The sequence below is a fragment of the Eublepharis macularius genome, chromosome 5 (genome assembly GCF_028583425.1).
Source record: "Eublepharis macularius isolate TG4126 chromosome 5, MPM_Emac_v1.0, whole genome shotgun sequence".
Taxonomy (NCBI): domain Eukaryota; kingdom Metazoa; phylum Chordata; class Lepidosauria; order Squamata; family Eublepharidae; genus Eublepharis; species Eublepharis macularius.
In genome coordinates, this window is record NC_072794.1 from 136014257 (window position 1) to 136038293 (window position 24037).

Consider the following 24037-nt stretch of genomic DNA (forward strand, 5'->3'; position numbering starts at 1 on the left):
CATGCCTCCATCCACATTGGTTTGACTAGTGAATTCAAATCTACTGTAAGGTTAACCACTCCTTTAGAATTTCTAGTCCTAAATTCTGATAAGTCTAAGTTATAAAGAAGGGTGTGCCATTCCCCATCATATTGCTTTGGAACAGTGACACCAGCCGACACTTGGTAACAGTGTCTCCTCAAGTTCAGACTCTGAAAATTGTTTTGCAGCATCAATTAAACCTAGTTTACACTAAATAACTGCTTGTACTCATGTGACTAGTTAACATGGGATCTATAAACTTATGCAGGTCCATCTTTTCCCTTCTGGGAAAAGAAAAAAAACCCTCATATTTTAAATGATGTAAACTTTTAATTTGTTGCTCAGGGCCCAGGGGCCCCCATCCTCAAAATGTCATCTAGCATTAATGAAAAGCAATTTCAGGGCAATGCTTTCAAATCCTGTGGCTTAGGAATGTAGAATCTTTCTCTACACACTCAAGAGCCATGAAGGCATGGTTTTGTGTTAGTTAATCCAAGGTATCTTACTATCCCCATAATTCTATAATCAGAATTACTAAAACATAGTAGAAATTCATGTGCATTGAAAAGGTGAAAAATACGACTCTTTTGCCCCCCAAATGAGAAAAATCACAAGCACAGCATGATGGCTGACCTTCACACTAATTTCAATTCATTGGAAGTGATTATGTGTGAGCTGCTGGCATGTGATAAACTCCACACACATTGGCTTTTAGCACAGTGCTGAAAGTGTCAAAACAATATATTTGTTTCCACTAGTGCCAAAAAGTCAGTTGCCTCAGTTTAATAAGGAAGATGCTTGTTCCCACCTTTCACCTGTATTGTGATGTTCCCCAGGACCCCTTTGAACAAATCAGATACATCTTTTGATGCACGTGAGAATGAGAATCTCTATTCAGGGTCACTCATTGTTCCATGTAACTAGCAACAGAGCAATTTATTTAATTTAAACTCCACTTTTCTCCATAATGGGAATCCAAAGTTGCTTACATTTTCCTCTCTTCCATTTTATCCTTACAACAACCCTGTAAGGTACATAAGGCTAACTGGCTCAAGGTCAACCAACAAGCTTCCATGGCAGATTGGGGATCTGAATTTGGGTCTTCGAGATCCTAGGTTGACATGCTAACCACTACCTGATGCTGGCCTTGCTCTAATGAATCTAGATCAACAGCTGTCGACTTCTGCACATGCCAAGAAGCCTGTACTCGACTGGTTCCTTGCAAGCCACCAAGAAGTTGAAATCAGTACAAGCAGCAAGCTGCTGACCTTCTTACGAATCATACCTAACACAGAAGGGTCTAAAAGTGTTTCAGGGAAGATGAGTTTAAATATGCACTTTTTGTTGACCAATCCAATCAGTAAACTGGTAGCCTTTGTATGCAAAATCACAGGCTTTTCCCCACCCCTGTGTAAATTGTATGAGATTAAAAAAAAAATCAACAAAAGACTCTTCAGGCCACAAAGGTTGGCTAAGTTTTCAGGAGCTTTTTTCAAAGTGTAGATGTTTTATGTCTGTTCTAAATATGCTTTCTTGTTCTGCAGCACATAAATTATGTCTTAAAATGCTTTTGCCTCCTTCAACTCCAATCTCTTCCCCTTGATATGTGATGTATTTATGGATGCCTCCCTAGCTGGCTTGTAAACAGCCACTTGCTCTGGTGTCATGCAAACTGAACATCCTCCTTCTAGTACTGTGTCTGCCTTGCCTTACTTAGCATTCATAGGCCCATGATCCTCTAGTATATGGACAACGTTGGTTTCATCTGATTGACTCGCATACTTCTTTCATCTTTTCATCTTGCTCGGTCCAAGTTCCAACAGATGCACCCATCACCTTTACTGTCCATGAAGCATTAAAGTGGGTTCTTGGGAAAACTCATGTCACAGCTTAAGCCACACCAGCATTCATAGTTGATTTTGCTGCAGGAGTGGCTGCCCTTTTGCTTAGCAAAGATTGTTTCCAGTGCAAATTTTCCATTTTACCACAATTGCTAACACTATAATTACTAGGTCTAGCTTGAAAATAAATACATAATCACACTTTTTCTCTTATGTCTCTACCATCTCCATTCCCTTTTTCATTCATAGCCATGAATTGCGTGATGTTAACTAACACCTGTTGGAATATCTTGTGATAACAAGGATGGTAAACCTCTTACTGTGTTAATGGAGCTGTTCAATTCATACAGATATGCTCCACAAAGTACTACATAATTAGAGGTGTTTAAGATCCATTACTTCAATACAATTTAAAGATACATCTACTTACCAGGAAGTGTCCCATTAAATTCAGTGGCCCATACTTCCGAGTAAGCATGTTAACTGGCATCACTGCAGGCAGGATTGTGACTGTGGAGTCCTAGCACATAAGACCATACATCAAATAATTTACTTTTATTTTTTTAAAAAGAATTTGAACTGCTTGGTTTGGCTTTGTTGATTGAACACAAATTTTAACTCTCTCCAAAGAACCCTAAAAAGCATTCCAACGCTGTTTATTTTTGTTGGATTGGAGCCCATCTTTTGCCTGTTAAGATTTTTAAATGGAAGGCAAATTTGCAAGTAAGAGAGGGCGCAGCCACTGTTAACAAAAGGGGAACCCACACACTCTTAGAAAATTTTAAGCTGCAACCAGCTGGTTTACATAATGATTAGATTTTTCTTATCGCTGGTTTCATCAGGGAAACCTTGAACACCTAAACACTTTGCTAGTAAAGCAGTGGAGTGGGGTTTAAAAAATGCAATTCCCAGTTCTCAAGCTCTTTGAATAAAAGTTTGCCAGCCTGCAAACTCGTCTCTCTTTTTTTCCTCCAAAGGGAGGTGTGTTTGGCTTTTTTGGTCCTGGCTGGTACCACCCACCTTCTCCTGTGCTCCCTCCCCCACATTTCAAATCGGGGGTGGGGGTAGGAGAGCGGCTTCCTCCCTAAAGTGGCTGCCCCCGCTCTGCACTCGGATGCGCGCAGCCCCTGGGAGAGGGGCTCTGACGTCACCTAGCGAGGTAGTTTCCAGCCCGAGCTGTCAGTCCGAGTGTCAGGTTAGGTATTAAAGACACATCGAGCAGCCCCCCCCCCCCCCGCGCCGCCCCGACCCCTCCTCTTGCGCGGCCGCGGCACACAAAGAGAGTTAGTTGTCCATCGCCTCGGCCGCGAGGATCCCGCATCAGCTGCAAGCGCTGCCTTTTGCCAAGACCTAGAGTGAAACTCAGCCGGGAGCGGAGCCAGGAGCCGAAGGGGGGTGGGAGACGCGCCGCGAGGAGGAGAATGAAGCCGACCCGAAAAAGTGAGTCTGGGAAGTGGTTGGGGGCGGCGGTGGCTCCTTTGCTTCGCCCCCTTTCCGGACTAGGTCCGACTTCTTGGGAAGGGCTTGGAAACACTTGCTTTGCAAGCCGAAGTCCGTGTGTGTGTGTGTGTGTGTGTGAGAGAGAGAGAAAGAGTTTTTGTGGGCGTCGAGAATGGAGTGCCCTCGTGGAGACCGGCTCTGTTGTGCGTGTGAGAAGTTGGGATCGGGGCTTGCAAAACTCGGAAACTTTGCAAAAAGTGCTGGAAAAAAGCACGAGGGAAGGGAGAGGAGGAAGGGGGGTGGGCAATGCCTTCTAAGCACAGAGCTAGGCTGTGGGAGCGACGAGAACGAAGGAGCTGGGCGAGGGAGCCGGGAAGGGAATCTTTTGTTCGGTCACGTTTATTGCAACAGTGCAGGAGGAAAGCAAAGCGGATCCAACGCCGTGCCTTCCTTTCATAACAGAAGAGCCTCTTTCCCACCCAACTCCCCAAATAAATAATAATAAAAAAGCCCCCAGGTTTTGCTCCCCCCCCCACACTTTTGCATGTTCCCTTTTCAGTCTTGATCCCAAAATGGCAACTTTCCCAATTTTCCCTTGCAAACTCCTCCCTCTTCCCCATGCGCCCCCCTTCAAACTCCCTCTTTTTTTATGCGGTGAAGTTTCAGAAGGTTTTCTTTTTTCTTTTGCGGAGTTTATAAAATGACAACTGGGGCGGGTGGGGGAGGCGAAGTGTTTGGAGCAAAACCGAGGTAACGCGTGGGGGTGGGGGGGGCGCGCAAGTTCCTGTTTCTTTTGGAACAAAGAGAACTCTGTCTCGGCATCTGTCACTCAGGCAGCCAGAGGCAGAGAGAAACTTTTTGTGTGCTCCTCGAGTCGCCGGCCTTCCGATCGCTTCTGGCCGTGGGTGCCGAGGGACCCCTCTCCTTTGGGCTTATCCGGAGCTTTGTCCTTTGATCACCCCATGGGAATGATCCGGAGGAGGAGACCGGGGGATAAGAGCGGCGATGTACCGCGGCAGAAAACATGGAGTCCCGGTTTGTTTTGTGTGCGCCAAGTGAGAGGGGCTGGGATTTAAAGAAAGGCATTGGGGCAGAGGAGAGGTGGGAGCGAGTTTTCCCATCTTTTCCTTCCCTTGGAACTCTGATCTTCTCAAACCGGTGGTGATGAAATTCCTGAGGTTTTTTTTTTTAAACCTCTTTTTTATTGCTTCTTGTTACGTTGTAAACTTGTCGCACGTGATTTGCTTCCCAAATGTAATGGAAGCCTGTGGCTTCTTCCCCTCCTGACCCTTTGGCTCAGATCTGCCTTCTTTGTGTCGGAATGAACACCGGGGAATGCCGCTTGTTGCCTTTTGGGCGGGGAGGGGGCTTTTTATTTCTGTGGAAATTGGCCGGCGTGGGGCAAACGTGCTGCGACCCCCAACGTGCTTCCGAGCTCAGGCTCCTCGCTCCTTCCTGCATTGTTTTGCATTTTTAATCCTCCCTTGGTTTGGGCCGGATCGAGCTCTTTCCATGTGCAGCTGGCGGTGTGGGCAGCTCTCAGGGCCTGGAAGAAACTGCAGCAAGTGCGGGGGCGGGGGGGGGGGCGAGGGCAAAGCTCCTCCTCCGCTGTTTCAAGTCTGCAACTCATCAGGGGACGGAGGAGGAGAGAAGGCTTCCCGCACGTAGTCAGCGACTACCCCTGAGCCCTGTGGCAGTGGCGGCTGCCTTCGGGAACAGGGCGAAGATCCAGGAGCTTTTTTGTTTGCAGTTGCCCACCAAGCCTTGCCATTTCCCCTGGCTCTGAAGGGAGCCGGGTTTGCATCTGAATGGACTTGAATTTGTCTCTGTGCTGTGCTTGCAGGCGGGAGGGAAGGGGAGAGGGTGGGATCCCGGCGTGTTGATCTTTGAATGCCTTCCTCCAAACAAACTAAACCACATGTCTGGAAAAAGGGCAGTGAGTGAACCTTATGCAAACTGAGAGTCTGCTGGGCTGATTTGCTCACCAGTTTTATACACAGCTCCTCTCTTTCCTCCCCTTCCCTCTTTTAAAGTTTGGCGGGGGGGGGGGAGAGTTGCATGTAGATCTGTGCTAAGGAGAAGCATTTTAAGTATCTTTGAATACTCTTTACTTTTCCAGGACATTGTGTGTTTCACTGGAATAAAGAGTTGGCTTTTAGCTCTTCTCTAACGAACTTTAATGAATGAATTGTAGATAACAGCTCCAGCGATACACAACACCTTATACTTTTGGGAATTAATGAAAAGGTCCATACCCTGGACTAGACTGTTGGATGTTAGCATCCAAAATGAACCATATTTAGGAGAATATAAAAAAAATCCTTGGTAACTTTTCTGACAAAAAACAAGCTTGTGAAAAAAAAGAGAAACGCCTTCAGAAGTGTTGCCCCTTTTTAGAAAGGATTACGTATTTCAAAACATGGCAACTCTGGTTCCGTAGCATACAAAGCATTGCTCTTAACATAGATCAACCTGTAGAAGTTGGCTGGATTGAATGAAATATTAGCCTTGCTCAGGTTTAACCCACCCTTTGCTGGAAGCATTGCATAAGTTCTTGCTCACCTATGTCTAGTAGAAATTTACCGTACCTATTTCACAGCGGCTTTGAGCCCATGAACAAGGTAAACGTTGTAAAGCTTTTCCTCTGTGGTTATATACAACCACAGCCACTTCTTTTGCACTCGTATAATAACACGTGCCCTGAACCCTTTTCCACATTACCAGGCCTGAATCAGGACAGATCTGCCAGCAGTTCCACCATGTCAGACAGCGACATAGGGGAGGAAGATGGAATCGTATCTCTGGATCTGTCACAAGCTAGCAAGAGGAAGCGAAGGGGCAATCTTCCAAAGGAGTCAGTGAAGATTCTTCGGGATTGGCTGTACGAGCACAGGTTCAATGCGTATCCATCTGAGCAAGAGAAACTTAGTCTCTCTGGACAGACAAACCTTTCTGTTCTCCAGGTAAGCACCGTTTTGCAAGCCCATCCCAGCACAGTTTCCTCAGGGTGGCAAGATTACCGTGACTGTGTAGCAAACATTCAACATTGCCCATGCCTGGCTGGCTTGCATTGAAATTAGATGATTCCAATTAGTTAATGCAATGGGTGCCCTGACTGAAATTCTCTAAACCGCTTTACAAAGCAATGAGCCAAGTTTCTTTTCACCCCTGTGGTGCGGCTCAGGAATCTCATACCTATTCTGAGAGGTTAGCTGAAGTGGAAAGATGTAAGCAGCCCTGGTCTCAAGTATTCAGTGGTGATGATTCATTTCTCCCAAGTATCTTGAGGAGCAACAAAAACAAAATCTTGGATCTAAGGGAAAGCATGGCTTTACAACATGCAATGTAGGCATTTGCACGGTGAATTTGATTTGCAGGCTAAGTTTTGCAGCCACTCCTTTCCTATTACATTGGGTTTGTGGGAGTACAATCTTAAAACAAGTTTTCCACGGGGAAAACCCATTAGAATAAATGGTGCATGTAACGAGTGTCAGAGTATCAAAGTCTTACTCACAATGCCGTGTTAGGCTACTTATAAGCCAGTTGAGTACAATGGTTAGAGTGCTGCTCTAAAGTCTAGGAGACCCCTGGTTTGTTTCCCCACTCTTCTGTGAAGGTTCGCTGGGTTGCCTTGGGCCAGTAACACATGCTCAACCTGACCTACCTCACAAAGTTTTTGTGAAGATAAAATGGAGGAAAAGAGAACAATGTACGCCATTTTGGTATCGGGTTAGGGAGAAAGGTGGAGTATAAATGAAGTAAATAAAATTATGCCATTGATTAGCTCCAGTCTTGCACAGATCATGAAGTTTAGTTATGGACGATTGTAACTATTATGGGTGAGTGAGTGTACAATCAGCATTCAAACTACTTTGACCATTTATCAGAACAGCAAATGTTGCTTGATACCAGTATCCTTTTTAGAGGTATAAGGTGCATGTTTGCACATAAATTTCAGGCATACCTTTTAGGGAAATACTTCATGTGAACTCCAGGATATGTTTATGATGGATCCCTTCCTTGATCCTAGCTGATGGTCCAGAAGAATCTGATTAGAAGTTGGTCCATCCTAGGCCTTGTGCCCAGCTGGAGGACACTGTGGAATGAACGACTGCAGCACAGTCTAGATATATTTGTGCATTAGACTAGAAAACTAACCGAGTAAAGTTACATGCTTCTAAGCCCACTGACTTCAGTGAAAGGGGTGTAACTGTTTAGGAGTGCAGTAACCTTCCCATCTTGTTTGCCTTCAAAAGTTCCAAGCTGTTTTGCCTCTTCCAAGGTACCAGTGCTGGAAAGATAAGAAGCCATTGAGATGTTTGATTTCTTGAGGTCCCAATGAAAAGTAGGAAGCAATCCTAAGCAAGTCTGTTTGGTGGGGCTTACTCTTTGGAAAGTATCCTTAGGATTAGACTGCTAGATACTTAGATGTTCAGTAGGAGATGAACTTAAACGTGTGTTTTATTAATGCTTAAACTCCTTTGACTCACCAGAATTTTGTTAAGAGAAAAGTAAGAAGCTGTAATTAGCTCTTACCTAGAAGTTTGCCTTTAAAAAAAGTTTTAAGGGACTTATTGGCATTAACTGTACTTAGGATGGCAAAATATGGACATAAACAGATGGTTGGGTTGTGTGTCTGTTTTTTAAAGTTGAAATAAAATGGTTCCCCAAAGGTGTTTCTTCTATTTCCTCCTCATAAAAAAATCTTTTATGTGTGTTTGTGGTTGTGCAACCAGGAGAGGGTGGAGGAAGGAAGAAGGAAAGAAAATTAGAAATAAAAGGAGAATTCATTTATCCAGTCCGGATGTAAACAATGTTATACTGAAATGTATGCAGTGACACCCACTCGAACACCTGATCTGAATTTAGCTAGCTGCTTCTATTTGCATAGAATGAAGTACAGCTGGGGGAGGGGGTGCTTTATGTGGCCACAACTAAGTTTTTCAGGGGCAAGCTTCATTGTAGAGCTAGTGTGGGCTGCCTATGAAGTCAAGTCCAGCTTTTTTGGTATTGGCCTCCCATCCACATGCTCTGCATGTGAGGGATTGGCTAAGGTTTTGCAAAATAACTAAATACCAAGCATGATTATTTCAGTCTAGTAAAGTGAGGAGCAAGGCTTTGGGTTCGCCAGTTAAGAGATATGAGAGCTAAGAAATACATGGGCTCATTTCTCTCTCTCCTGCTTCATGCTTGGTAACAGTGATTATTTTGGAGCATGGTTTGGGGTGGGGTGGAATCCAGTGTTTAGACTTTAGATTTTGGAGGTAAAGAATGCAAATTCTTCTGTGCCTTCATTGGATTGATAGATGCTACCAGTAGGCACCTGGATTTTTTTGGTCCCCAGCCTTGCTTCTGGACATCGGTCTTGTGATGTGGTCTCATCCAGACTGTGACCCCCAACATTTGTTCTTTGGCTAGTATCTAAACCATAGCAGATTCACACCTTTAGGGAAGGTGTGATATTTTTTGGTGCCTGTTACTAAGGAGAACTTGACACTTGGGGGTTGAAGTTTTAAATTCAAGCTGGTTTCCTACCTCATTTATCACTGGTGCTCAGGAAAAGTATTAGAAGCTGACAGCAATCTAGTATACATAGGAAGATAGTCAAGCCCAGAATGTCAGAAGCCCCCAGGGAAACGCCCTCAGGCTGTCTCGGAACTTCTTGGGTGCTCCATGCAAAGTGAAGATGTTGATGCTGACTCAGAATGGCTTGGTGTTTACCAGGGTGATTTTAACCAGGATTTAAGCTTGTTTTGTATTTTAAAGTGACAGTACATACCACACTCTAGCGGATTAGTTCAGTTTTAGTTTCATATTAAACTTGTGACTATATAAAGCAGATTCATAGACTGAACTGTTTTTAAGCTGTGCGTACTTAAACAATGTGGCAGAATTGTTCATATATGTTTTTCATGTGTGTGTGTTATGTGCTGTCAAGTCACCTCTGACCTATGGCGACCGTATGAATGAAAGACCTCCAGAACGTCCTATCATTAACAGACTTGCTCAGATCCTGGAACTGGAGGACGTGGCTCCTTTTATTGAGTCAAGCCATCTCGTTTTAGGTCTGCCTCTTTTCCTACTGCCTTCCACTTTTCCTAGCATTGACTTTTCCAGAGAATCTTGTCTTCTCATGATGTGACCAAAGTACGATAGTCTTAGTTTTGTCATTTTAGCTTCTAGGGAGAATTCAGGCTTGATTTGATCTAGTACCCACTTATTTGTCATTTTGGCTGTCCATGTATCTGCAAGACTTTACTCCAGCACCACATTTCAAATGAATCAATTTTCATATATGGAGCTTAATATCTACCTGTCTGATTTCATTTAGGTTTTTTCTAAAACAAAAAACCTACACATTATGAATAACCTTAGTATATGGCTTGAACCGACTGCAAAATTATGATGGAACTCAGTATTATCAGTATTTCTGGCTCTTTATGATTCTTTCCATTGCATTTAGCAAAATCTTTATTCATGTTTTTCCACTCCTTTTCATTTTGCCTGAACTGCAGCTAAAGGCTGCTTTATACATGGTACCAACTAAGTCTAAAGGAAAATAATGTGTTCCATCAGAGATCTGTGCATGTTTAAGATACCCTAGAGCAGAAGTTCAATCGTCCCACTTATTACTCATGTTTATATTAAAGGAAGGATTTACACAATATATGTATTCTCCTTAACTGACACAATGTCCGATTTATGACCATTTTGTTAGTTGAGTATCATAAACCATGTGTAAAAAAATTTCTTGGCAACAGACACTGGCCTCACTGCCATTTATGTGAACTCTTGAAACTCCCACGAACCTGGTCAGATTCATATCTGCTCTGGCCCATTCCTAAAATGAAATGCATTTGTTGAACTTCAAAACAGTTTCTGAATCCGGAAGTTTCCCTTCCCAATTCATTTACCAGTGCAAGTGACTTAGGCAAACTGTGCATTAATTCAGATGATAATTTTCTGTTTGAAGTAAGCAGAGCCTTCCTGGGGAATATTTTTTCACAAGCGAATGGAAGATTGCCTCCACTGTTACTTTCGTTGCTGATCAATGGCCCTCTTTCCCTGTGGGGAGAACTGAGGGGGGCACATTGCACCATCTAGGGACTTTGAGTTGCTTTCCTTTTGCATAAAGATTCAGCTAAGGCTCTTTTAAAACTTTCTTAGTACATGAACAAAAGAAGCCAAGGATTGCCAATGCTTGTCTTCTCGGAAATTGTCCACTCTGCTCTTTAGAAATTGGGCACTTGGCTAGTCATGGCAAATGCCTGACCTTTGCCCCTCTCTGAGATGGAGGTGCTGGGAGGGCAAGAAAGGCAGTCAAAGTAGATAACCACATTTGGTTAGTTTTTAAAAGTGTGGGGAGGTGTTTTAAGGCTGCAGATACATTTCCTACTGCTTGGAGTGATGGACAAGTGGAAACTAAAAGGAAAAAAAATACCTACTGAATAAAGTAGATTCTGAGCTGAATGTCTATGGCCAACAGCAAGGGGTGCCCAGTACCTTATTGGAATTAAGAGTGGTTAAGAGTGGACAGGTTTCTGTGCCTGAGGAGCTTACAATCTAAACTAGACAGGGGGGGGGGGATGAAAGGGAGCAACAAAAGTTAGAGCAAGATGAATGAGGGTTAAAAAAAAAGTTATTTGGTCACAGGTGGAAATGAGGCATAAATCAAAGACCATGACAAAAGGTGAGTTTTGAAGAGAAGCTTGAAGGGAGGGGGAAAGGGAACCCTGGGTTGCATTATGTGAACTTTTGTTTTAGTTATTGTTTTCATATGGATCTAAATTTGGCTTGACCTTTTTTCTTCACCACCCAGGCCAAAATATTGGGTGCCCCATACGAGTGTTCCACCACATTAATGCGGAAGTCATCCATGTTAAAATATGCTTAGAGTTGCTTTCTGGTCACTGGAAGTACGTTTTGTGATCTTTTTATTTTACTTAGCGGAAGCACCTCAGTTATCTGAACATGTCTACATGTCACCCAGTATTTTATTAGCCTTGCATTGTCGGTATCTTTAGCACTGAATCAAAACAAAACTGGATTTCAACTTAGGCCTCAGTGAAACGAAAGTAAAAGAAGTTGAGATGTGATTGTTGCAACTTAGTCTGGTGAAAAGAAGTTAGCTCAGAAGTGCTATTTAGAGTTAACTGTTGGGCAATCGATGCCTTCGTGTGCATACTATGCAACTGGGATCACTGGGAAGGTGCCTGACTTGCAGAATAGCCAGCAGCATTCCGCAGAGAATTCTGAGCTTCCTTTGATAGTTTCCATCTCTTTCTTTGCTGACCAGGCCTAGCCCTCTGAGCTGAGATCTGACTGCACAAGAATGCATAGTCTGTTCTGCCTGGCTTGCTGTAAGCACAAATGTTCTGATAACAAATTACAGCTCTCGCTTGTATGCAGAGGAAAAGTTGGCTTGCTGGAAACTGTCTAGTAATTCAAGGTCACTTTTAGTATCTTAAATGCAACTCATCATTCTGCTTTGCAGTAAAGCTCATGCCGCTGATAGGGCGTAACAACTGCAAGGGGCTGTGAAATTTTTTTTGCTGCAGGCTGTGATCCCTGTTGGCATAGGAATCATTAAAACTGAATGATCCTGGATTGCCTGGGAAATTTTTGTGTCAAAACAGCACCTTGCTGGAACCAGGTGGTTCTGCCCTGGCTGCTTTCATGCCTCATCTCTCCATTCCAAATGATGTTCAAATGTTACTGGAGCAGGCACTCTACATGGTGGACTGAACACCACTCTGCTCTTGTGATGTTTGACTTGGACCTGTGGTCTCTGAAAGTGGGAGGTATGAGCAAGAAGATGGCTTCTCTCTTAGGAAAGAGTCCCGCAGAGCACCATTTGATTGAATTTGCTTTACAGCCCAAATACAGAGAGGATTGGAAAGCTGAATTTATCTCTGTAATGAGAGCTAAAAAAGAATAAAGGTTTGTAGATTACCTTGACTGGGTTGACTTCTGCATTTCTGAACATCTGTTTGACTGCTGGAGAAATCCTAAAAAATTGGCGGCGAGGGTGGCGGAGCTTATCCTTCAGGGTAGGATATATCATTACACAGTTCTTTCCTTTGGCCTCAGCCTGACCTTACATGAATAAAAGCTACCCTTCACAGGTGTTAGCTACTTTACCAAAACTAGTGAATGATCTCTGTGGTTTTATTGATTAGGTTTTTTTTTTTACTTCCTGCATATCATGGCAGCCTGCTCCTACTATTTTATAACCCCTTTATAAAATGTATGCACAGTGAGAATCCTCTGAAGAATTTGGCTTTAGTTAACAAAATCTTGTGCTCTAATACAATTCTGCTTAGTCTTTTGGAGCACTACTAGACTCCCCCTTCCCCCCACCCCTTATAGCAGCAAGTGTTAGAATGGTTATTCTCTAAAACAAATTAACTTTTTTTCCTGGAAGCTTGCAGTATGATAGGCAGAAATTCATCTAGTGAAATTTTCCACTGTTACGCTTCATCCCAAGAAAAACTACATTGTGAATTTCTGTATCTGTCACAGACCTAGTGCCCCTTCCAGGAAAAAAAAAAACTGGTAGAAGCCCTAATTCTGAAGAAAGTGCAAGCAAGCCTTAGAGTTAAACAGAACTCTTAAGTGGACCGAATGAGTAGTAGATCCTCATTGTACTCCTTGTCTCACAGTAGGAGGTCAGGTAAAAAATGTTCCCATACCTGCTGGGTCTCAAATGGACAATGGTACCAGACCTTACAGTGCAGAATGAATGCAGTATTCCCTTTGGAAACACAACAGGATGCCTGTTTTGTTCTGTCAGAATCTGTGAATGACGAAGGATATGTTTGCATGGTTCCTTGTTAAATTCCTTGAAAATAGAAATCAGCACAAAGGTGTTCTTTATCTGTCATATTTCATAGAGCGTATGGGGTGGTGAACTCAAAAGAACCATACAGCAGCATGATAACACTTCTATTTCCTAGCTTCCCACTGTATGCAATTCACATATGGAATTCACTACCATGAGTTGTGGTGATAGCTGCCAGCCTTCCTTTTGTCAGTGGCTACTGTTTGTGGGGGAGCTTCCCAGCAGTTTGAGACTAAACTCTGCTGGAAATGTGGCACTAATAAGTAGACCTTTGACCTGATCCAACATGGCTGCCTTTCTGTACTTAGAGCGGAACTACATGTGACAAAAGGCACAGGTAGGACACTTGTCAGCTTCCCTCAAGTTTTAATGGGAAATGTAGGCAGCTTGGCGGAATGTTGGACAAGTGACAGTTGAAAAGTCCATTGGGCAGCAGTCGGAGAGCCAAGCTGCAAGACTAGGATGCCTACATTTCCCATCAAAACTTGAGGGAAGCTGACAAGTGTCCAATCTGTGCCTTTTGTCACTTGTAGTTCCGCTCTTAACTCTGTTACCTCAAATCTAGCTCTAGTCATTAGGTGCAAATGGACTCTTGTGTTTATCTGCACCTGCCCTGATGTAGTGTGTCCACCATTCACTCTGTCTCTCATGACTGCTTTGATCATGGATTGTAGAGGTTGTTTGCTGTACAGAGGGAGCTTGCCATTGTTTAGATTTATATATAGTTTGTGCATTTATATATAAATATCCAAAGTATATACAGTGAAAACTAGGTAATTTCTATTTTTCAAGTTACTTAGCAGTTCATTTCCTTATTCATTTCCCTTTTCAGAAGTTGTCTTACTCGTTCACTGACACTTTTGATAGAAAGATACAGTGTAGTATAGGGATTACAGTGGCAGGGACGCACTGGAGAATCCTTGGTTCAAATCAGCTGTGAAGCTCACTGGGTCATCTTTTGCCAGCCAATCTTACCTCACAGGGTTGGGATGAGGGAGTGACTGAGTTCCTTGGAGGAATGGTGGGGCAAAATGCAATAAATAAGATATCTGAATAAAATACTACGGTGTGAAAACCAGGGATGAAGAATATTTGTGTTGTAGATGAATACTTTTAACAAAAGCAGCAATAGCTAGGGTTTCTAAGCCTGGTTGGCAACCTGTGGGAGACTGGGGAGGCGGGGACATCACTGAAGTTGCTGATAATGCCTAGACAGGCGAGATGTCACTTGTGGTTTTTCCTGGAAGTGACATCATCCCATAGGCCTAATGGCCGTTGAAGAACATTTCTCGTACCACTTGTCTGGGGTGTTGGGGGTGGGGGATCCCTCACCGCCAACAGGAGACTGGCAACCCCAGCAGTAGTGCTTTGTTTGCTTGTCCCCGTGAAACTTCTCCTTTAAGTGGCACAGAAAAGTTAGACTAACCCATCGGAATATCGCACCATAAGCCTCGGGTCTGGCCTGACCTCTTTTTATGAGCTAATATGTGATGGCCCCGGCCATTTTCCACCCACCTTTTAAGGTGGAAGGACTGTAGGAACATTGTCTTTGATTATTGGGGGAAGTGACTAGAAGCTGTGAGGGAAGGGGTAAGTCATTTTTGCCTTTTTATTGTATGTAGTGTAGACTGAACTTTTGCAAAAGTAGCGGTGCCGCAGGGCTTCAGCCTTTTTTGCAGATGCATATCTACAAATTTGAACATAAGAAGAGCCCTGCTGGATCAGAGCAGTGACCCATCTAGTCCAGCATCCTGTCTCACAAAGTGGCCAACTAGTTACTAACCTTATAATCCACCCCCCACCCCAGACTCTGAATTGTCAAGTTTTGAGTGCTAGTCCTATCAGCCAGTCCATATGCTTGGCAACTCAGATATTTTCAACTTTGAACACAGGATAAGAGAGCATTGAAATGTATAAAATGTACATCTGCTTGTGAAAAGTGGCCACTGAGTCTGTAGAAACATAATGATATTTTTGGGGGGGAAATTACAGTGGGTGGAGAAAAAATAATGAATCTGTGGCAACACGTGTCCCCTGGGGGAGTATTTTATAGAGCTGCTGATTTGTAAAAAGATACGTCAGTCTATTTGATTTATATTATTGTAATTGTTTCCTTTGAAACATGTATTCATTTCAGTTTGGCTTTTAAAAGGGGGGAAAATGCTGTACTCTCTACTGTATGCAGTGAAACAAATTACCTGAACGGCAGCTGTGCTTCCACAAATCTTGTAACTCTCTCCATGTGTTGCTGTGGGATTCCTGCAGGCTGCTGAGGCAGCTGCTCTACAGCTTGGCTAGTTGGCAAAATGAAAAATGGAACCGTTCCTCCTTTTATTTTCATTCTCTTTGAAAGCAGTGCAGTCGTACATGCTTGTGCGTGCCCAACATGGTGATACACGACTATGTTAGGAACTGTACTGTTCTGTATTTATACCAGGCTGCTGTGAGCAAGTAATGTGATTTGGGTCATGTTGAGACTAAGGAAGTTTGGGGTGGGTGGGGGCTGTTCCCTTGAAAGCAGTACCTTATAGCCCCCAAAGATGCTGCCAGGGCAGATGCAATTTTAAGGCAGCCGTGGGAGAAGCAAAGGGCAACATGCTGAATCTTGGTCATATCTAGGATATCATCTGTTGGGGTACTGTTTATATTTTCTGCTTCCAATACACGAATTAAACTTTATACAAGCAAATCAGGACGGAAATATTACAAGAATAATAATTATTGGTGGAGAGTACCCTCAAGTCATAGCTGACTTATGGTGATCCTTGGCGAGGTTTTTATGGCAAGAGACTAACAGAGGTAGTTTGCCATTGGCTGCCTCTGCAACCCTGGTCTTTATTGGAGGTCTCCCATGAAATTACTAACCAAGGCCAGCCCTGCTTAGCTTCTGAGATCTGATGAGATCAGGCTCAGCTGGGCTATCCAGGTCAAGGCATTATTATTATGAGTGCTTATATACTACCCTTCCGGACAGATTAGTGCCACACTCCAGAGCAGAGAACAAAGTCACCGGTATCCTTATCCCCACAATACAGCTGGGGAGTTGGGGCTGAGAGGAGTGGCTTACCCAAGGCCACCTGTAGAGTTCCAGGCAGTTGTGGGAGTCAAACTAGCAGAGTGCTGATTTGTAGCCCAGCCACTAAACCACTGTGCTACAGCAGCTGCTTTTTTGTCCCCCATAAAAATAACTTGATGTTCATCATGAAGTTTTTGCTCTTTCACCAGTGAGGAATGGGGGAGCTGATCAGGCTATGCTGCTAATGATGGGCCTTTGTTCTTGCAGGAGCTTATCTAGGGAATGGTCTGAAGTCACAGGACGTATTTTTTTTGTCTGTTAAAGCAAAACTGTTCTAGTCCTGCATTGCCGAAGTGGGAGATGAAGTGGATTCAAATCATTCTTAAATGGGTGGGATTACATTGAATATATACGGTTTAAGAAAATATTTTAGCTATAGTACCTTTAAAAAAAAAAGCAGTTAAAATTGAATATCTAACTGTAATATTTTAACATGTTGAAGCCTCCAGTTAGCAGTTAGATGACCACAGATAAACGAATCAAGTGCTTTAAAGACCGCGTCATGGGGAGCATGGTTTCTGTTTAGAACGTGGCACCTTAGTAGCTGATCTTGTATATACAGATGAATGAAGCATTATGGTGGGATTCCTTCTGGACTCGAGTTAGTGATGCCCTCCGGTAACAGCAGAGTTATCCACTGCAGCCACCTGGACAGTCTTTTGCGCCTGCTTAGATGTCTTCTAAGCTGCCTGAATCCTGCAGTGTGCGCAGTTTGTATTCTGTGACTATTTGTGACTTGGAACAAAGCAACACTGGAATTTCCAATGGAGCAAAGACATTCTAACAAGCAAGCCCCAATCTTTGCTTCCAGAAAATTCTGAGCATTTAATGGTGGAGTGTTGGTGAACTTCCATAGACACCATGGGTGTAAAATCAAGGTCTATTTGGTTCTCTCTCTTTCTCTCCTCTTTTCATATTTAATATGATAAGTTCATGCTGCTTTTGTGTGCATAGTGTTTCAAGCAAATATCTTTAAATGATTATGGCAGTTGTCTGCACGTTTGTTCAGAAAATATGCAAATTATAAATGAGAACGAAATTTAAACTTCTTTGGTGATTTTGAACAACTTGAGTTGCCCTGATGGGAAACTAGCTGGATCACATCTATGAATTGTTCTGAATTCCTTAGAGGAAAATCAAAATACAAGTGTAATGAATGGTCTCCATTCCCACCGTAAGCTCTGCTTGGAATACAGCCTCTTTATTCTGTGAGCAGCAACATTCCTGCATGCACAGTTTAGAGATGAAAGATTTTGGCTCCAAACCAGCTAATGTTTGTTGTGACTAAGTCGTATTGAAAGCAATGGAATTTATTTTAGTTGTGATTATCTTGTTTCCTTGGTTCCATTGTCTCTTTGGCCACCAATCCTATGCACGTTACTTAGGAATAAGCCTCCTTGAACTCTGTGGAACTTACTTCCATGTAAGCTTACCCTTTACAACTCGCTCCTGCCTGTAAAAAGATTCTTGACAAAGACCAGCCAAGGAATGAGTATGCCTCCAGAAAAGGAAGGAAAACCAAAACAAAAGCAATGAACATGGGCAAAAAGGTCTCCTGCCAGTTAAACGTTAAGTCCAAGTCTGGGTGGACAGTTTACTTAAAAAGTAATTTTGTGAAAACGTGTAAAGTTTAAGACATAGGGATTGCAACAAAGCTGGCTGGGAGGCCGAAACTGTAGCTGTATGGCTGTATTACAGAAGAAAAATTCTTCAGACTGTCTGTTTGCCCCAGAACAGATCTGGCATGAGAGAAGGCATCCGAGGAATCTTGGAAGAAATCTTCTATGCCTTATCCTCGTGCCGGCTGGGCAGATCCCAGCTTGTCACCTGAATTTCTACCTCCCAGCATTACAAGCAGCCCTCCTCTCAGATTCTCAAACTAAAAACAGATGGCAAAAGTGTGGTGGTGTTCCCTTTTTTTATTTTAACTTGTGGAAGGCACAGATGTCTATCACAGTTTCCTACTCGCATGATGTTATAAAAATTTTCCCTCAGCCACATCTTTCATCATACTTCTAGATTGGCATTGTGAGTTTGTGTTTACTTCCCTGTAAATCTGTGGTCTTGTTCCTAAAATGGAAGGTGCTGATGTTTCCTGTGTAACTCTGCTGGATTTTTACAAAAATTATTTGGCTTTGACAATGACTTTTTTTTTAATATGAGGCTTTTAAAAGCACCAAATACATATTCTAGTGCCGTATTTTCAGTGCTGGGGTAGGAGGAGAGAATACAAATTCTCTTATCATAGTAACGTACTACCATGTGCCTAAAACCATTTAAGAAGCTGGTCACCTATTAGGAGAATCTTAGCACGCTTTTGCACTGGTATCTAGGGAAGGAGGAATGTAATTTTGTGTTCAGAAAAAAAATCTGAGCAACTTGGGAAGGCTTCTAGCACAGAACTCTAGAGCAGTGGGGAGGGGCAGTTGTTCGGTGGTAAATCTCATTAGTTGCTCATAAAAAGTCCCAAGTTCTCATTCAATGATTCTTCCACAAGTTCGGTCTCTTGTCAAAAGGAACATGAATAGCATGAAAGGACCTTTCTGTGCCAGAGGTTCTGGACGGCTTGCTGCCTTCCTGACACAGAACCATGAGGTCAGATGGGCTGGTTCTCTAATGCTGTCTTTGTAAGACAACTTCATCTGCTCAACTTAAGCAACTTGGTAATGAGAATCGGTGCAGGTGATTCTGTGGCCAGATGGTGGTTAATATGTACTGAAGAGGTGAATGATGAGTGTTCAATAACTGGCTGTGTGCATGTGTTTGTGGTGCCAGGCTTCAAAGTAGCACCAAGGAGCAGAGGGGGCGGGGCACACAGCTGTGTGTTGGTATTTTTTCCCCATTCGTATTCCATTCCTTAACATACTTACCATTTTCACAAGTTCTGTGCAGTAAGTTGAGGTCAGTTGTTTTGTAGGTTAGGAGATGAAGGGGGAGAAGCGGTGGTTGAGCTGGGATTTGATTTGTGCTTTAACTACAAGGCCACACCAGTTCTTGTGGTGCTGTGTTCTAATGAACCCATGTTTGTCTTTCCCTTCCAGATCTGCAATTGGTTCATCAATGCCAGGCGCAGGCTTCTGCCCGACATGCTGCGGAAGGACGGCAAGGACCCTAACCAGTTCACTATTTCTCGCCGAGGTGCCAAAGCCAGTGACATCACTCTGCCTCGTGGAGCCATCACCAGCTCCGGCTTGTTGGTGGTGCCTCCTGCCACTGCAGCCACCGCCACCTCCAAGGTGCTGTCCATGTGCCCCTCCATGATCTGCCATGCAGCGCAGCCTCTTGCCACCAACTTGACTGTGGTAACGAGTGAGCAAGAGAAGCAGTCTGCGTTCCAACGGGTGGAGCTGGATTCTCACCCGAAGCAGCCCCAGCTGAGCGCTATGGGTAACACTCTGGCCCTGCTGACGAGAGCAGATGCAGCCAGTCCCACAAATGGACTTTTCAACACACCACCTCCAACGCCGCCTGAACTCTTTGGAGAGGACTTTAGTAGCTTCCAGTTGCTGGTGGAGGTCGCTTTGCAGAAAGCAGCCGAGCTTGACTCAGAGAGGTTGAATGGGCAGCTGCCCCCCTCACTGCAGAGGGACTCTCCCACTGCTCTCCTCTCTGGAAATGCCAAATAGACTGCTCCAGCCTAGTTGCTCCTTGGAGGGTCTCCTTTCTTCTTCCAGGTTCTTTTTTTAGGTTGGCTTCTGCAGTGAGGGGTCACCTACCAGATGTTAACACTGTGATACGGCTTCCTCTTAATCAGGAGTATGGCCGAAGAAGCCTGCCTTGTTTTGGCGCAGCACTGCCAGCTCATCTCTGAAGCAAGCCACTTGACTTGACCTTATGAAAATCTTCCCTCAGAGAACAGAATTCATTGACAGAAATGCTTTGGATCCCACAAGCACCCGCCTCATGAACCCATGTGGCGGTCACTGTCTTTGGCCAGAGGCACCTGAATCACGCACAGATGGTTCTTAAAAGGACTCAGTTGTTCTGAGAGAACATTGTCGCTGGTTGATATTTTATTACTGTGACTAGTTTTGCTGTGGAAGACTTGTGCATAATCCTTCCCTCACTTCCCCCCCACCCAATGCTAAGTGACTTTATGGAAAAGAACAAGAAAGGGCCTCTCTGGTAATGGAGAGGGGACATCAAAAACCAAGTATTTTTTTTAAAAAAAAAAATCAAGAAAAAATTGTGTGTTTTCCTGTCAGACCTTTCTGATGTGTGTTGCTTTTTGAGGATTTTTTTTTTTGAGACGCGTGTGTGTTTTTGTTGAACTGTGGCATTTCTTTGCAACATACTCTCAGTATGGTGTGATTGTCAGTGGCTGGTTCCTTGCTTCACATCCTGTGAGAGTCCCTGTGACGATCAGATGACCTGGAAATGTTAATAGTCAGTGGCATTGTTTCTCCACATATCCACGGGGGGAACAGGGGGGGGGGGAATACATCGCTGCAAATATTGATGCCAGTAAAATGTGTATGGTGCTGTTGAACAATTTTGTAGGTGCTGGCAGAAAGGTACTTGTTTGGGGGGACCCGTTCTTCTCTCTGTGGTGCTCTTCCCTCTGTTTTCTGCTAAATGGTATCAGAAATGTGCAAATGTGACCACAGAACAGGGAGGTCTGTGGTGGGACAGTGCTGACCAAAAGCAGTAGAGGGCATTTCAGCAGGGGGGTGGGATAGGACGTAACATTGCAGACTGTGAAATTGCTTTAACCCCCCCCCCCTTCTTTGGATTGTCTACTGTCTTGCAAGCAAAATGTGCCTTGCACAGGGGCATTCCCTGGAGATCCGAGGTGTCTTTAAGGATGCGCTGACAAAAACTACCTATCGCAAACGCATCCCAGTTCTTTGTATCCTTGTTTTCGTCATGCTGAATGTAGTTACTCCTTTGCTGATGGAGCAAGGGCGCTCTCTAGAGGCCAGGAAGGGAAGTTGAACTGAGCAGGGTCTTCCTTGATGAATCACAACTCCTCTGGCAGGCTAAAGTGGACCCTGAAATCACTCTGTGAATTATTTGAAATGTACAGCATATCTGCAGCCATGATAGAATTTTGAACTCAGCAGTAGCACAGAGTTCCGTATTAGAGAAATATGCCTTGGGTTTAGGGGAGGAACGCTGGGGTTGGTTGCTAGTTGCTTGTTCAACCGTTATGACATCCATCTTTCATTGCATTTATATTGCCTTTGGCCTGAGACCAGGAGTCTGCAAAACATGGAGTAACCTGGGTGACATGATCAGTTGCCTGTTTTGAATAGTGCTGTTCCACTGTAAATGTAAGTTAAATAGTGATATATATATATATATGTGTGTGTGTGTGTATATATATATATATACATACACCTGTATATCTATCCTGAGAAACACTAATTTTAGTGGGCCTTAGCCTAATTTTTATGTTGCATGAATAGTAAAGATAAGCTCAGCAGAATGCAACTTTCAGATTTTTCTTTTGAAGCCAGGTGTATGAACCTGATCTTGATGAGAGTCTTGTGGATAAGGGAGGCAAGCAGTGAGTACATTAGGGAACTGGAACCAGAAGGACAAGATGACCTCAATTTTTTTTTTTACTATAATTCAAAATGTGCCTTCTTTTTTCAGCAAAACATGGATTTAAGGGCTAAGTTTGGTGCGCACAATAGCTGCTGCTGCTGGGCAAACTGTTACCTCCTCCTTGGCCATTTCAACCTTTAATCGCAATCCTAAGCAGAGTTACGCCCTTCTAAGTCCATTGACTTAAATGGAGTTACAAGGGTGTAACTCTGCTTAGTTTCGCACTATTAGTCTCTGTGTAACTGTGCCAGTTTAAAAAGCTGCCCTTCTTAATGCTAAGTGTGAAGCCTCACAAAATGCCCAGGTGTTGCTTGCATCACAAACTGCAAGAGACAGTTTAAAGTGCAAAGACGTGCATCTGGAAAGACCTTCCTTTAGCCAGGATGTATATGGATGTATATATTGGTTTTGTCTCTCGTGCAGGGGACTTTGATTAGATGGCAATGATTAATTTGGCCATGCGCATCTTCTGTTTTCCATCCCCCTTGGTTTCTGAATGGTGACTGATGGCACCTTCCCTGTGCCCGTCAGAAACAGTTGCAAATGCACTGCTCTTCACTTTTTGGATGGTAGGCTCAAGACTCTAGTTTGCTGGCTTCTGTCTGCCTAGAATTGTGTGTCTCAGTCTCTGGCGGCATGTGGATTATGCACCATTGAAATCAGTAGGCCAAGCAGTGGTCCCAGTTCAGCTATTCCTGCTTGGGGAAAATTAGTTGCAGCCAAGTCAGACTCTGCTGGCTTTCAAGGGAACGTAAGCTTTATTTGGGTTGCGGCCAGTGTGTTCGGATCATGCCTTCAGTTAATAAAATGGAGGACGCCTCCTTTCCCAGCACTAATGAGGGCTCTAAGCAGCCCCAGAGCTGCTGTGTGTAGTCTCAAGTTCCAGTTCCCACAATGCACTGCTTCTTCGATGATACAGTGGCTACACTGCTATACCTTTTTTTTTTGTCTGAACAAGGTGGAGACCCTGTTTTAGATGGGATGGAAAGTTTAAAAAGAAAGCAAACAGAAAATATTCTTTTGCCTGAAGTTTATGGAGCAAAAACTACTGTAAATAACTTTTTGGATTTTTTTTTAATCAATAAAGTTTTTTTTAAAAAATACAGCCTATTTAGTGAGATGAATTTGTTGTGTATTTATTCCACCGTAGTGAAATCATTGAAATACTTAAGTATTTGAGACTGATCAAGTTTCCAGCAAATCTTTTAAATACACGTCAATATACTTGAATTAATGTCAGGAGCCATAAGGAATTTCCTGTTTGTCATGTTTTTTTTTTCTTCATCCTTGTACTTTCCTAATGTAAGAAGCAACATCAGCTACCTTGTAAGGAGTGTTTGGCTGCTGGTTGGCTCATAGCCATCGTTTCTTTGAGCTAGAAGTAGATGTGGCCCTCTAGGGGGCACTGTTCACATGCTGTAATCCTCAAAGGAGAACCACTTCTGCACAGGCTGCCTTAGAGCAGAAACCAGCAAACTTGATAAGAGCTCTGATTGGAAGAATCTTCAGCTGTGATTTGTGCTGCTTCCTTTCTTTTACCTTTAGCCCCTAACCAGTTTTGTGCGCCTTCCCTGGTAACATGGCTGTAGAAGCAACAACATCCTCTTATTTTTCTTGCTCTCTTTCCCTTCTCTTTGTACAGTGGGAGGGGATGGAGATAAACCAAAGTTCTGTTTGCTGTTGCCTGCACAGGAAATACTGGAACAGTTCCTGAGTCCTTCCTGGCAGTATGGTCTATACCTCTATTGTGATATGGGTATAATTGTGCCTATGGGAGGCTGTGCTGGAGGGGATCTATTGTCCACTCCCTTACTGAAGACCTTATGAAGCAACCAAAGAAACCTGTTAATGGAGATGGACCACCCCACATGCAGCTTGCCAGGAAGGATATGGCCCCCTCAACATAAGTGGACAACTGCTGCTGAATGAATTTGATAAATTCATGTTCTTAAATCCCACTTGTCCACTTCTGCTTAGGCAATATCCATATCACAATGGGAGATACTTAGCTTTTGCTTCTGATTGCCTATCCATTCTCTGATTTCTCCACCATCGTTTAGGTTAAATCAAGGAAAGATCTACATAATCCTGTGATCCCTCTAAGAGACCCTGTTCTCTGTCTGAAGGTGGTCCATTTCCAAATCTAGAACTGGGTCATGTTCTGGAAGTAGCCCCAAGTACCTTTTTACCAAGTAAGAGAAAACAGACTTGGATGCAGACAGAAGCCTTACTAATATCCACACTTGCTTACTGCAATGCTTTGGATAC

General features: G+C 43.5%; 1 protein-coding gene across 2 annotated transcripts; it reads left to right on the top strand.

Annotated features, from left to right (window-relative positions):
* Positions 1-3174: 3174 nt before the first annotated feature.
* TGIF2 (TGFB induced factor homeobox 2) lies at positions 3175-22804 on the top strand. 2 transcript variants are annotated; one of them, XM_054980544.1, is made up of 3 exons: positions 3175-3302; positions 6027-6265; positions 19261-22804. In XM_054980544.1, exons 1-3 carry the CDS (start codon positions 3284-3286, stop codon positions 19843-19845), a joined length of 843 nt encoding a protein of 280 aa, XP_054836519.1. In that variant the 5' UTR covers positions 3175-3283; the 3' UTR covers positions 19846-22804. The 2 variants fall into 2 exon arrangements, with proteins under 2 accessions (XP_054836519.1, XP_054836518.1); XM_054980543.1 differs by lacking the exon at positions 3175-3302 and adding an exon at positions 4148-4337.
* Positions 22805-24037: the final 1233 nt, after the last annotated feature.

What these genes read in the sequence shown, in the direction of transcription:
- TGIF2 (XM_054980543.1), top strand. Translation starts at nt 4,265, where the DNA reads ATGGGAATGATCCGGAGGAGGAGACCGGGGGATAAGAGCGGCGATGTA. An exon ending in GCAGAAAACATGGAGTCCCG is followed by an intron (nt 4,338 to 6,026) that starts GTTTGTTTTGTG and finishes CCACATTACCAG; the next exon opens with GCCTGAATCAGGACAGATCT. An exon ending in CAAACCTTTCTGTTCTCCAG is followed by an intron (nt 6,266 to 19,260) that starts GTAAGCACCGTT and finishes TTTCCCTTCCAG; the next exon opens with ATCTGCAATTGGTTCATCAA.